The 14,015-nt window shown below is 35.5% G+C and overlaps 1 protein-coding gene across 8 annotated transcripts in view; it reads right to left on the reverse strand.

Annotated features, from left to right (window-relative positions):
• Nucleotides 1–12,041, reverse strand: part of LOC110026741 (putative S-adenosyl-L-methionine-dependent methyltransferase Mb0747c) — a 50,880-nt gene extending 38,839 nt beyond the window's left edge. For 5 of the 8 annotated variants that reach the window (XM_020727831.1, XM_020727832.1, XM_020727837.1 and 2 more), the window contains exons 1-3: nt 11,802–12,041; nt 9,733–9,914; nt 9,542–9,662 (exon numbers count right to left, since the gene is read on the reverse strand). In XM_020727831.1, the coding sequence (XP_020583490.1) occupies nt 9,542–9,662; nt 9,733–9,914; nt 11,802–11,994 (496 nt within the window). In that variant the 5' untranslated portion in view covers nt 11,995–12,041. Of the gene's footprint in view, nt 1–9,541; nt 9,663–9,732; nt 9,915–11,176; nt 11,476–11,801 lie in introns of all 8 variants that reach the window. The other 3 variants (XM_020727836.1, XM_020727838.1, XM_020727834.1) reach the window with 3 other exon arrangements.
• Nucleotides 12,042–14,015: the final 1,974 nt, after the last annotated feature.

The raw sequence follows: 14,015 nt of genomic DNA on the forward strand, positions 1-14,015 counted from the left end.
CACAGTCTGACGTTGTGCAAAAATAAGTCCTAAATCTTAAATAATTTGCTGGATTAAAATATTAAATGATCATCACTTCAAAGACATAAAGCCGAACATCAGGATAGTTGGGACATCTCCGGGGTTTCTCCTGGATCCGTGATGTCCCCCTACTTTTCTTCTTTTTGGATTCCTTAAATAATTGTTCCTATTTTGAGTCATTCCCATTTGACTTTCTTATGTCCAATCGTGAAAACCTAAATTTTGAAATCTTGAAAGCAAAACCACCTGATCTTAATCGAGAGTTATCTTAAGTGATTTCGATCATTTAAGATGTAATTAACTATAGGGGCTTGCCTCTATAGGGAACCAGGAACCCAGATAAAATAAACCCTATTTAATTTTTTTTATGTTAGATAGGGGAACTTGTTGGCCTTTTTATAAAATATTTCGCAGATCAAAACGGATGTCACAAATTGTTTAGTCTAGATGATTAAATCCCTATTACAAGTAATATATTTATTCTTCGGGATAAGTGTATTGCTTGTAGTATTGCGTTAAATCATCTAAACTATCTGAAAATGTGAGATTCGTTTGGTCTCACTTATTTTAAAAATTAAAAAGTTACTTCTTTCAAAAAGTTATATTTATATTTAAATTATTTTCAAAATCACAAAATCGTCACCTTTTCAAACTACGAAAGTCAAGTTGAACATAAAAACGGCCGACACTCCCCAATCACCAGAACAAGAACCGACCACAAATTGTTTCCTCCAGTCTTTTATTTTATTTTCAACTCCAAGTAGTTAGAGGTTTCTTTCTAGTCAAAAACATAAAAAAAAACTTTTCTTAACGACCTTGAAGGAGTAGAAGTGACTAAACAAGTCAATCGACCAAGATTCCCTCTCAGCGACAAGAGATGACGAAGGTCATGATGGCGGCAACTGAGTTCGGCAACATTTGGGCCGGAATGACCTCATATTTATTGAAGACACTCCAAAGTTCAGGGAACAGAAGCAGTTGAAAGCCATACTTAAATTGATCCTAGTAGAAGACTAAGTCAGCACCGACATTGTTTGTCGCACACCTGACTCTCGTACTCCGAAGAACGATACTGTTGACGAAGATGTACAACCCTTGCATCCCTTTCAGATCTTTTGTTGTCAAAAGTGAAACATTAGTAGCAGCGTAGAAGCCAAAAAGAGAGGGAGAATACTTGGAATCCATCATATCACAAAGAAAAGACACGACTGAAAGACAAAAGGAAGAAAGAAGCATCGGGAGACGCAGAGGAAACCGAAAAGTTTAAAGGATAAAAAGCAACCCATAGGCCTACTTTTAAGGCCAATGCGGAAGTCAAGGCACCACATAAAAATAAGTGTTATATCAAACATCATTTCACATTAATTAAATATTATTTTACTGCAGATAGCATGATTACATGTCACGAAGAAAAAATTTTATAGAAGGATCTTCCGCTGCTTTGGCCAAGGCATACCCTTTTGAAGCATCCTCTGGAAGGCTAACTCTCCACCAAACTTAATATGCCCCAGTCGGTCGCATCCTAATGAAAACTACTCAAAGTAGTCGACTCACAGATGGGCCCTAACTCAGCGCGCACATCGTTCACAGAGTCTTAGACCGATGCAACCTCTCCTTCCAGCCTAGCAATATCAGCCAACCTTCATTAAAGTGCAGTGACCTTGGCCTCCAGGAGCTCGCAGCGAACCAGCCGCTATGGCGCGCACGCTTTGGCGAGATTTTCAGCCGCTTGGATCGAGGGGCCAGCCTTATCCACCATCTAGTATTCCATTAGGCGAAGGATAGTTGTCCACATTGCAATCGCTCCTGCTAAGGGCGCTGAAGTGAGTGATGGATGGTCATCAAATTTGGTTGGCCGCAGAAGGGGGTGTCGCGATCAATCCCAAAGGTGTAGCAGCAACCATTGGGGCAAAATCAACAACGTTCTGGGACGGCCCGCCGCCAATTCAAGTATCTGGAACAATCGACTCATCTACATTAGGAAAAATGTCAAAGGATTATTAGAAAGATGTCAAAAGAAATATTTTTACATACCTAAAAATTTATCTAACTTAGAAAGAGGAATAAAATTTTCCGCCCCTTGAGCTAAGGCATCTCCATCCTTACTTGGTAAAGAAGGTGGGAAATGATCGACGATTGATTTTTCTCTTGATCCCTCTTGACTACCCTCAACAAGAATGACTCACTCACTTTCCTTGACAGCCGCACCAACACTCGGACTGAAGGCCGAAAAAAGGTTCATCGTTGATGTCTTCTTCCACGGTCGAGTGACAGGGCTATCCAAAGAGGCAACTTGATCGACCGGCTCAGGTTTGGGCTTCCCTCGCTTCTTTTTCTTGATACTCTTTTCTTCTTCTTTTCCACTATAGAAAAAATAGGAAGTCGAAAGCCCTCCAAAGTTAGGAGGCGGATATCCATATCCTTCTTACTCAAACCATCGGTCATGGTGTCAATCGAAAGACCCAGAGTGCCGATAAAGAAATAGAAAGCACTAAGACTCTAACCCTATTTATAGGATTTACTGAGCGTGAAAAACAAGAGAGACTTGATTATTGAATTAATTTTCTTGATTTCTATATCAATTGTTGCTTAATAATTTTTCTGTCCTTATCGTAGTTGTCGTCATCAAGGAGCAGAAAAATCAGAAAACTAATATTTATACTACAAATATGCTAGCATGCATCTCAAAGAAATTGGACAGTCGACAACAGAGGCGCACAAGCGAGGTTTCAGACGGCAGAGCGGAGAACTCATCAACAAATAGTCGATCGACTTTATAATCCGGTTGATCGATATAATGTGCCAACCAACAGAATCTTTTGTCCAGCTGAAGCTTTCAACCGACGGATTTGCCAATCATAAGACCACTAGTGAAGGTCCACACGTTATGTTTATGCATGTCTGTTACATGCATACTTCTTGCCTAATAATATGAAGATATCATTGTCGTCTAAGTCTCAATGAAATAAAGCATAAATAAAAAAAATTAAATTAGAAGAAACATTACTGTAATGTACAAACATAATTACTCACTTTACCCTTGCTTGCTTATCTCACTGACTTCCAATCTCTAAATCTTCTTAGACTTTGTTATTGTAAAATATAATATAATATAATATTAATATTTTAATAACATAAAATTTAATTAAATAAATTAAACCTTAACTTCAATTAATCTGTACCTTTTTCTTCCGCTGCCTTCAACTCTCTTCGCTCCCAACATATATGCTTATGTCTATTTTAGAAACATAGATCAGCACTTAATACATTCAATTGACTATGTTAAATTCAAACATAAAATTAAACCTCAACCTCCATAAATCATCTTGGCACCCAATCTAATACTCCTTTTACCTCTGATTTCTGACATTGATTAACAAAAATCAATTAATATCAATCATAATTAACATTAATTTAACATTAAAATTATTATTTATTCTAAAAGAAAACAATATAAACACTAACCATACATTTACCTCAGCTTGGTGTGGTACGGCTCCTTTTACATGTCAAAAGTGGCATGTTAGGATTCAGTTTGCCTCTCCACTACTTCCTTCACACATTCCAGCTCTCTCACCTTGCATACAGAGCCCTTTCTCCCCGTTATTCTCCTTCAAACAGCTTGAATGTGTCCTTTGAACAAGATCGTACGACTGGTCACCTCCTAAAAGTGTTTCCAACACAACCCTCATCGGTTCACTGAGACCACCTTCACATAGACAGACCCGCAAACAAAGGCCCTCTTCTCCTCCCTTCTTCCTTCGTGTAGTAAACTTACGCACGCATCCAAGCATCCCCTGTACGCAAGAGGTGTTGTCCTCAAGCTTGCCTAGAGGCAAGCGGCTACCACAATACTTCGAGGCCCATCTTCCACTTCAAAGTATACTTGCAAACGACGCACGGGTGTCGTACCTTGCTTGTTTCCCAATTGAGTTCTCCCGCAGTTGTGGGTCACCACATGCAACCCTGATGATGCATCCTCACTTCCACTAAGTTTTAAAACCCTTGAACATCCTCCTCGCCTTCCGCTTCTGTATTTCTCATTCTTGTTCTCATTCGACTCAAAAGAGATGTTCGTTTCTTAAAAAAAACTATTGTGATGGTTAATGGATGCTTGTCATTGATTCAAAAGTTTCTCTTTAGTATTATTTTTTAACAGTTATTACAGAAAATATGCTGAAAAGTACACAAAAATGCACTACATAAAATTTTTAATCATAACTTCAGTTATGAACAAGCAACACGATCCTTTGTCGAGCAACCAACCAGTAGCACATAAAGGTGTCTTATCCCATGATTTTATTATCCAAAACAATAAACTAAAACAGTTGAATAGTTGACTAAATAACCTCAGATCATAACGGAGGACATTAACATCTTCAAAAATTACAACTCATGCATCAGTCATTTTGTAATCAGAATAGCTGATAGTTTATTCTCACCATTAGCAGAAACTAGATCAATTGAATCGACAAAGGATCCTCACCTATACTCCGTTCTCTATGTTCCAAAATTAGATTGTAATTTACTCTCAATAAACAAACATACTCATGACTTAAAATTTGTGACTAAATTCTATTACAATCCTTATGACTTTCAAGTAGTCAATTACGGGAAAATAATTGTTAGCACTAAAATGCACGGTGGTCTATATTTGATCAAAGAAAATAATTTCATTGGTAGAAAAATTCATTCGTCAAGTTATATTTCGGAATCTAGTTCAATTTTTTTCAATTTAATTTCTAGTTCTAAATTTATTCCATATAATACTAAAGAATATTTTAATTCCATTCTTAGTCCTCATGTTTTCAAATATCATATCATTCATATAATTTCTTATGTGGATACTCTCTAACAAAAGAGGATCACTAAGAGAAAGAATTGACAATTACTTTAGGTGAGCATGTCATAATGTTCTTAATCATGTACTTAAACACTTTTGGGGGGAAGCCACTCACAGCCACATCTCATCAATAGAATACCAGTTGAGTTCTAAAATTAAAAATTTCTCATAATGTTCTCATAGAATTCTATCCACATATCAACTCTTTTTTTCTGATTTATCATTCAAGGTTTTTTTTAGTTCCACCTTTATTCACATCCACCAACAACACTACACCAAACTTGATCACAATTATCTTAGATGAAACTTCCTATGTTACTCCTTCAATGAAAAGAATACAAAAGCTGATCTCCAATCACTAAATAAATATACAACCCCATAGATGCCACCCTCTTTGATAATTAATCGTACTTTTCATAGTTTCAAAATTCAGGAAAAGAACACGATGGAAGATTAAATTCAACACATTCTCCAAGATACTCGGGCCATTTTTCCTTCAACTGAATCAAACCCTGCCACTCAACCAACCGAACCAAATCCTATCACTCAACCAGCTCCACTTCAAGAACCAAACTCTATCACTGAAATAATCTTAACTGTTATTTCTCAATTGTCTTTACTCCACCTTCACTTGACACCAATGATCAAGAACTTCAAGTATATACCAAAATAATAATGTAAATGACACAATGTAGACCCGAAACCAAATCCTCCAACATCTAATAATTATAATGGTATTGATTCCTTATCTCATAACTCTCTTGTATTGTTGGTTGATGATTTCAATTAACCAATTGCACACAAGGGAGGTGTTTGAAGGTGCACAACGCATCCAATCGAAAGATACGCATAATATGAGAAGTTGCTACCAAAACTTTGTTGAAAAACCTTGATTACGCAAGTTCCCAACTCTAACCAAGAGGCTCTAAAAGTTATAGTGTAGAAATAAGTATTTGAGAAAAAAAAATTGGGCTATAGAAAATAATAAAACATGGACACCTATAAACTTACCTCATGAAAAAAAAAATCTTGTTGGGTGCAAATGGAGATTCACTGTCAAATACGAAGGGGATGAAAGTGTAAAGAGGTTCAAAGCAAGACTGGTAGCCAAGAGCTTCATGCAGTCAAATGGGATTGACTGCTACGAAAAATTTGCGACTGTTGTCAAGCTTAATACTATTCGGGTTTTACTCACTCTTGCAGTAAATAAATACTAGTCTTAATACCAACTTGATGTCAAAAATACATCCTTGAATGGGAACCATGATGAAGATGTCTACATGATTATAACTCCGAGTTTGAAAAATATAACGAACAATAGGTTGATTTGTAAGTTGAAGAAATCCTTATATGACTTGAAGCAATCTCCTCGTACTTAGTTTGAGAAGGTTGTTAATATCGTGATTACAACTGTATATCATTAGTGTCAAACTTATCATACACTATTTTTTAAATAACAACCTAGAGATAAAATTATTACTCGCATAGTATAAGTAGATATTATCTTAACAATTATCAAATAAAAAATTATGCTTGCAATATAATTTGAGCTCAAGGACCTTAAGACTCTCCCATACTTCCCAGTAAAAGAGGTAGCTCGATCTAAGAAGGGAATTGTCATATCCCACAAAAAGTGCAGCCTAGACCTGTTAAGGGAAACTAATATGCTTGGCTATAAACTTGCTACACACCCATGAATTCTAACAAAAAAACTAAAAAAAATGAAGTTGTCCAGTTAACAAAGGAATATATCAAAGTTTTATGGGTAAGATAATCTACCTATAACACACAAGATCTCATTTTGCATATTTAATTAGTGTAGTAATTAATTCATCACATGAATAAATCCAAATAAAGAGCATTTAGAAGCACTAAAAAAAATTTTGAGATACTTGAAGATGAGTCCTAGATATGATTTGCTCTTTAAAATATCTGAAAATTGTGAGATTGGGATATACAAAGGAGGTGGCTAGGATTGAAAGGTAATTGATAGGAATATTCATACGTCTAGGCATTCTCGACACTTAGAGAAGCAAAAAGCACGTCGGTGTCTCCCGGAGTGGTGCAGAATTTGAATATCTTGCTATTGCATTAGAAGTATGTGAAAGAATGTAACTTCAAAGACTATGAAGGGAACTTAAGATTGAGAGAAATGAAATAAGTAAGATAATTTAGTAATACTCAAGCAGCTATTAGTTTAACGAAAAATTATGTGGAACATAACAAAACAAAACATATCAAAATTGGCTAACACTTTATCAATAAAAAATTAACAAAATTGTTCAGCTAAGCTGTGTTCCAACAAAACTTCAAATTGTTAATATTCTCACCAAAGCACTATTGAGGGTGGGTCATGATAAATTAAATTTTAAATTTGTTTTGTATGATATATACAACCCAGGATTGTCGAAAGTAACTGACCTTTGAGCTCCATAAGGAAGGAATTTATTTCCTTTATTCAAAAGATATTCATTTTTTTTTTACTTATTAGATAATCCTATTTTTTGTTTTCCTATTTTGGTGAGATTCCTAATTTAAAGAGATTCTAGTTTTCTATTTTGTAGACCGGTATGTCGGTTACTCTATTACATATAATAGGGAGTAATTCATCATTGTGAAGAATAATCTTTCTTTCCATATTTCTTCAAAATTGAAACCAACCATTAATTGTGAGTTGCATATAAGACTATCATGTTAACTGCATTCAATAGAGCATATGTGGTTGCTTTTGCATTATCATATTGCCATGAATCTTTATGTGTTAATATGGGTATTTTAAAGAATATCATGTGCAATGAATTGAGCATGGGGTATTTAACAATAAATTTATTTTGGCTACAAGTGAAAAAAAAGCTTTAAAAATTTACAAGCTAAATTTGTTGAGTAATAGATGAGGTTGATGAAATGTCCCGCTAAATGAAAAACAAGACAATTAAAATGAAAGAACTTAGAAGTCCTTCAAAAAGAATATCTTGTAGTGTTCCTTGATAATGACCACATGGAGAATTTCTCCTAAGATTCCAGTGCTCTAGATATTAAATAATTTAGTAAAACATGTGCTTGATGATTCTCTTTGTAGGTTAGTTATAGGAATCATACTGCACTTCACTGACCTTTTAAAGCTACCAAAAATGTCCTATAAAGGACAAGTCCATAAGTTTAGAGACCAATGGGATCTTAAAGGCCAAATAAACCCTAGAGACTAAAGTAAGCACAAAGAGCAGAGAAACCTCCAAAACTTCTAAAGAATAATATTCTGGTGATGATAATGATGATAGATAAATTAAAATTGAGAAAAAAAAACAGAATAAACTTCAAAATGGATCAAAAGAAGTTGATTTCATCGAACGGTGTGTGAAACAGATTTTATTGATTTTTCTGGAGCTTTGAACTTTTATTTTTTACTCTTTTTTTTCATTATTCCCTCTGCTTCTTTCAACTAGGTTTCCTCTCCTTTTCTCTCTTCCTCTCTCACTTGCTAATGGATACTTTAACGGGTTGAGTAAATTCTCCTATTTATAAGCTAAGAAACTTAACCCATCTATATCCTTTTTTTTCTTTTGTCTGTATCATGTTATTCCATTGACTATAGCTAGCTCCACCACCAACCATTCTGAGCGTCACCAAAGATTCTAGAACATCTAATAACCCAAAGGGAATACAAGGAAAGGTCCTATAGGAGGCTTTTCACTTGTTTTTGACCTTAATGGAGGAGTTTGAAGGAAGGATTTTTAGATTTTATTCAAAGAGGTGGAAACGCCAAATCTCAAGTTATCCAACCTTCAGCACCACTTTTTAAGCTTAAGGAAACATAATGAGAGCAAGGAGATGGTATATTCCTCTTGACCCCCCAATTTATGGCTATCAATGTAAACACCCTAGTTACCATTGATGCCTCCTCCCTCCACTCAGGTCAAACAAAGGGGAAAGGTGAGCTAAGAAAAGTATGATCAGGTTTTTTCCAGCCATTGACTAGCTTGTCCTAAAAAAATTGAATTCCAACTTTCACCATCAGATTTATAATTTCTTCAAGATATTTTTTAAACCTAAAAGAATTCAGCTTCCAGAATCAAAGTTTTGCAATAAAGTGTTACTCCTATAATTTTACCATAGGGACTCTTACTTCAATCTTTCATTGCTTTTCACTGGATTCAAACTTCGAGAATGTATCATAGGGGTCTAAGCACTTCATTTTTGTTTCATAACTTCCCTTTTGTAACAACATTTTTAGATATTGATCTATAAAACATTTATCGATGTTTTATGCAAGAAATATCACAATATATACACTAGCTTTTATAGATATGGTCCCAACTGAAAAGAACTGAAAAAAGTTCACATAGAGTATGCAGTTCACAAAACAATAGCCCTCTTCACTAGCTAAGTAGATGACTCAAATCAAGTCCAAGAAGATACTTCAATGCAGAAGAACTAAGAACAACAAAGAATTTTATACTAGGCAGCACTGCAGAATTTCAGATGAAAACACAAAAGGCTCGTTTGTGTGATTCTATGAAATAAACAGTACACCTTACTTTTCACTTTCAATAGGTATCCAAATTTTATTAATTTAATCATTAATTTTAGAAATAACACAAAACTATCTATTTACAATAGATCTCATTTCTCTGATCCTACAATTTCGATTTGAATTTATTCAAGAAAGTTAACACATACCCTGAAGTTTCCCACATGCTTCTTTGAAAACAGCTTCAGGAGATATATCATAAATGACCGTAGATCGTGGCCAGTTCAACCTATACGGACGGGTGTCCATTCCATCTGTCAAAAGAACAACCTACAAGGCATAAGTTAATTTACTACATAATTCACCAGAAATAATGAAGATTTAAGATCAAGCACTAAACCTGCCTCAGCTCCTGTAAGCTGCTAATCTCATCAAGTATTTTGTCATCAATGAACTTAGTTGCTAGCCTGTAATATAATGTCGATGATACTGAGGCTAGTTGTTGCTTCTTCATGCCAGATCTACCAGCCTCAGAAGAAACCAAACATTCAGCATATGGATCGATAAAAAGAGGATCTGCCGCTTGAACAATTCAGTAAATATTAGAAATAGTCACTAGACCAAAAAGTTTACATCTGTGAGATATTCAAAACCATTTGGTTAAATGCAAGAAATTTACATAATTCAAACTCGATCACAGTCATAACACAAAAACCATACGGTTAGATGCAACAAATTTACATGATTTATACTCCATAAATCTCACAAATTTAAGAATATTGACAAATAAAAACAAAATGACAATACTATGAGTTAGAACTATAACATACCTATTGAGTTGCATTTATAACTAACACTATTAATATTCCTATGAAATGATTTTATATTATGAATAAGTCAAAGAAGGAAGTTTCTGAAACACAAATGTGAATCTGCAAGTAATAGGTATTTAAAAATTTTGCATATTGAAGTAAATATAGTAGCTCTTTTTTTAAAAAAGTATTGATGGACTTTTGTGATTTAGTGACTCCTTGGTATCAAAAGTTGTTATTTAAGAAAATAATGAGCAATTAATTTAATATTATGTATTGATAGAAGACGCACTTAAATACTTGATTTAACAATTTATTCTTGCATTGGTATGGCAAGCTCCTAAGTCGGAGCATGAGATCAATTGCTAAATTTGATCAAAATCAATGCCTGCAATAAAGTTAATAACAAAATATTTAAAGAAAGTAAAAAACAAATGAATTCCAAAGAGAAGAAGATTCACGCTATGAGCGTCAAATTGGATTTAAGTCAGACCCAAAATTAACCCTTCCTGAAATTGCTTGACTCAAAGCCGACCCGAATATTAAATGGTTCAGAAAGTTCAATCAGAAATTGACCTTCCTTCAACCCGCTAACTCGAGCACAGCCTATATAACCCATTTAACATAACACTTAATAGTTAGTCAGGTCAAATTCAAGTCAATTTCAAATCAATCTCAGGTCATTTTCAGGTTTGCAGCTCAAATTTCAGTCCATCTCGGGTTAGCAAGTCCTTTTGGGGGTAATTTTGGATTGGCAAGTCAACTTAAACCTGGCCTGAAAAATTAAATAGGCTAGGATTTCTAATCTGACCTCGTACCACAAAAATTATTAGATCCAACACGAATCTGGATTTTTCAAGTTGAGTTCAGGAAGATTTGGCATGCCGAATCAATTTTTGACACCCTAATTCAAGCCTTATGCCACTATTTGTAGATGATTATTCCACGAATTAAATAGTCATACATTTGTTACTAAAAGCATGTTTTAGGAGTGAAACGAAGAGATGTGTTGAGCTTGAGAATCACTTACTGTCAAGTGCAGGCTTGTACCAAAGCACGTGTTGCACCCTTGAAGACACTGGTTACACTTGTATTTTACTCCGAAGGAATCAAACATCCGAAATGCAAAACACAAGATTGAATTTTGACATACAAAGTTTTAATCACTACATGCCTGCTGCCTCAGAAGTTAGTAAGATCAAAATACCCTACACCAGAACTTCTAAACTTTCAAATTAGTGAAAAAAAAAAAAGGACGTTTCTAGCTCAAACCTCCGATAATTCCCAACACAAATATCATACAGTATACGCATATGTATAGTAAAAATAACCTGCAACAGACATCAAAAATCGGATAATTAATCTTCATGCCGACGGATAAGGCTAAAAGAGAGGCAGTAATAGCGGCAGTGAAACCCACACGGAAGGGACACTGTCTATGGTCGAATATCTAATCAATCTTTCTATGGATTGCGTTCTTTCATTCTATTAAAAATTTTCCTTTATATCTTTTAATTATGATTACAAGCAAATTTTCATCGCCAACAATTCAAACGAATTTGCAGGGTATGATGCAACAGAAAAGAGAGTTCGCACAATGTCTTCTTTCGTCGAATAGGTTTTGTGCATAACAAGATAAGAAACAAAGGAAAAGTACCGAGACGCAGAGACTCCTCGAAGCGTATGCAAGCCGCTCTGATTGCGGCATCTAGATTCGGGTCGGAGCTTCTTCCATCAAGTCGACCATTAACGCAGGCTACCCAGCTCCTCTTCCTCTCCGAAATGATGGGGATGGATGACAGAAAGCGGGGAGCAGAGTTGACGAAGCCGCATGCCACTGGGAGCTGCATGAGTGGTTAATCCGATCAACTATCCATCCGTTTCAACTCCCCTCAATTGATACTAACCTCCCTTGGTGGAAGAAATATTATTTTTAAGTGCGTAGCCAATCAAAACACGTCACGACATCTCGCGTGGCGGAGTAAGAAAAACTGCGCAGTAACACGGAGAATATTCCCTCCTGTATTCATGTGTTATTGTGCGTTATTCATGTGTTATTGCATGTTATTCATGTGTTATTGATGTGTTATTGTGTTATTATAACACCAAGAATATTCTCAGGATACAATAACACATGAATAACACACAATAACACATGAATAACACGGGGGAGAATATTCCCCGTGTTACTGCGCCGTTTTTTTTTCTGCGTCGCGCGGGGTATCGTGGCGTGATTTCATTGGGTACGCACGTTACTCTACGTGCGTAGTACTGATGTAATATTTTTTCCCGTTGGTGAGGAATGTTTGGAACTATTTCTATTCTTTTAAAATTTTTTATGTGTTTTTATCTTATATTCTTAAAATGAACTGTATTTGATAACATAATTTTATTTTTAGTAATTATCACGTGGGTCATTTGTTTTGTCATATAAAAAATGATTAATTTGGATCGTGTTGTGGTTGACTTTTAGCAGGGGCTACCCAATGGCGGGTCTCCATTTTGGCTTAACAACATCATGGTTTTGTCCTTACTCTGTCGGTCACTCATTATATAAATAATTGTTGAATCTTAATTTGTCTGTGAATCACACCAGAAGAATAGAGCATGTGTAAGAAGAGATGAAGGGAGAAAATAGTAATACATTTTGTCAATTGTGTTTTACTCATAAAATGTTAATATTATTTATAGGGGAGAGGGTGCAATCTGATAATGTTATATTTTTGCTCATGCTTTAAAAGAGGATGTACGGGGTATTCTTGGTATTTTACATGCATGAATTGATTGTTTAGTTGCTCCTTGGGTTGGCCCGCTAAACTCAACTTGCTTCTAGTCAGCATGATCAGCTCGGTCAGCTAAAATCCCCTCGTTTGGATGGGATCAGCTCGGTCGGCTGAGTTTGGTTAGTATGATACGCCCAATTGATATGGTCGGTTGTCCATCATTGACCCTTGACGAGGGACTTTTGGATGTCTCTAGGGTCGCTGGAGATATTAAGAAACTAGATCTTCCTTTGATTGGCCCTTCTATGATAATTGGTTTGGATGTTCTTTTACCTTGTTTTTATCTGAATGGCTCGTTTCGGTATCATACGGTCAACTTTAGTATGTCTCGTGGTTCAGTCAACTTTGGCATTAAGGGCTTTAACTCATATAATTTTATTCGGTCGGACAAGTGGACCTCATGGTCTTCTATTGGTTGGTCTTCTTTCATCACACTCTTTTCTTTTGGACCTTTAGATCTCATCAGGATCAATGTTGGCACATTTTTATTATTAATTTTTTTATTGTCTTACTTCTTGAAAGCAACGTTGCGATAAGAATAAAAGAATTTAATACAAAAAAATAATCGCATTTATTATTAATCAATGATTCAATAATTGAATTCCAATGATTTTACTCCTTAGATCCTTATAAATAAAGAGTGACGAGGCTTTTCACGTTCCATATTTTCTTTGTGGCCCTTTTTATTTGAATCGATTAGCTTAAGAATGTTGTAACGGAGAATGGGTCAAATCCTCACTGTGATATCCCTAGCACAAATATGTTTCATGTTTCCATCGAAAGGTTGAAGAAGCAGTACCGCCCGGAGGAACGGAAGAAGAAATTCATTAAGAAAAAAAAAGTGGTTGCACTGGCAGATCAGGTGGGGTCGTTTGATTCATTCCTTAGCACTAAGTGGAGGAACACTCATGCGACCGGACCAACCATCAATCTGTTGACTCAACCTTCAGTTGTGGCACGTGACTCATCGATCAAATAGAACACAAAAGAAATTGTTAGTGCTCTACCGCCGCACAGTGAGTGCACTATGTAGTTTATAGAATTTAAGTTGGATCAACTCCTTGGTATGAGGAGTCTCGGTCTTAATA

This window comes from Phalaenopsis equestris, unplaced genomic scaffold (genome assembly GCF_001263595.1).
Source record: "Phalaenopsis equestris unplaced genomic scaffold, ASM126359v1 Scaffold000399, whole genome shotgun sequence".
NCBI lineage: Eukaryota > Viridiplantae > Streptophyta > Magnoliopsida > Asparagales > Orchidaceae > Phalaenopsis > Phalaenopsis equestris.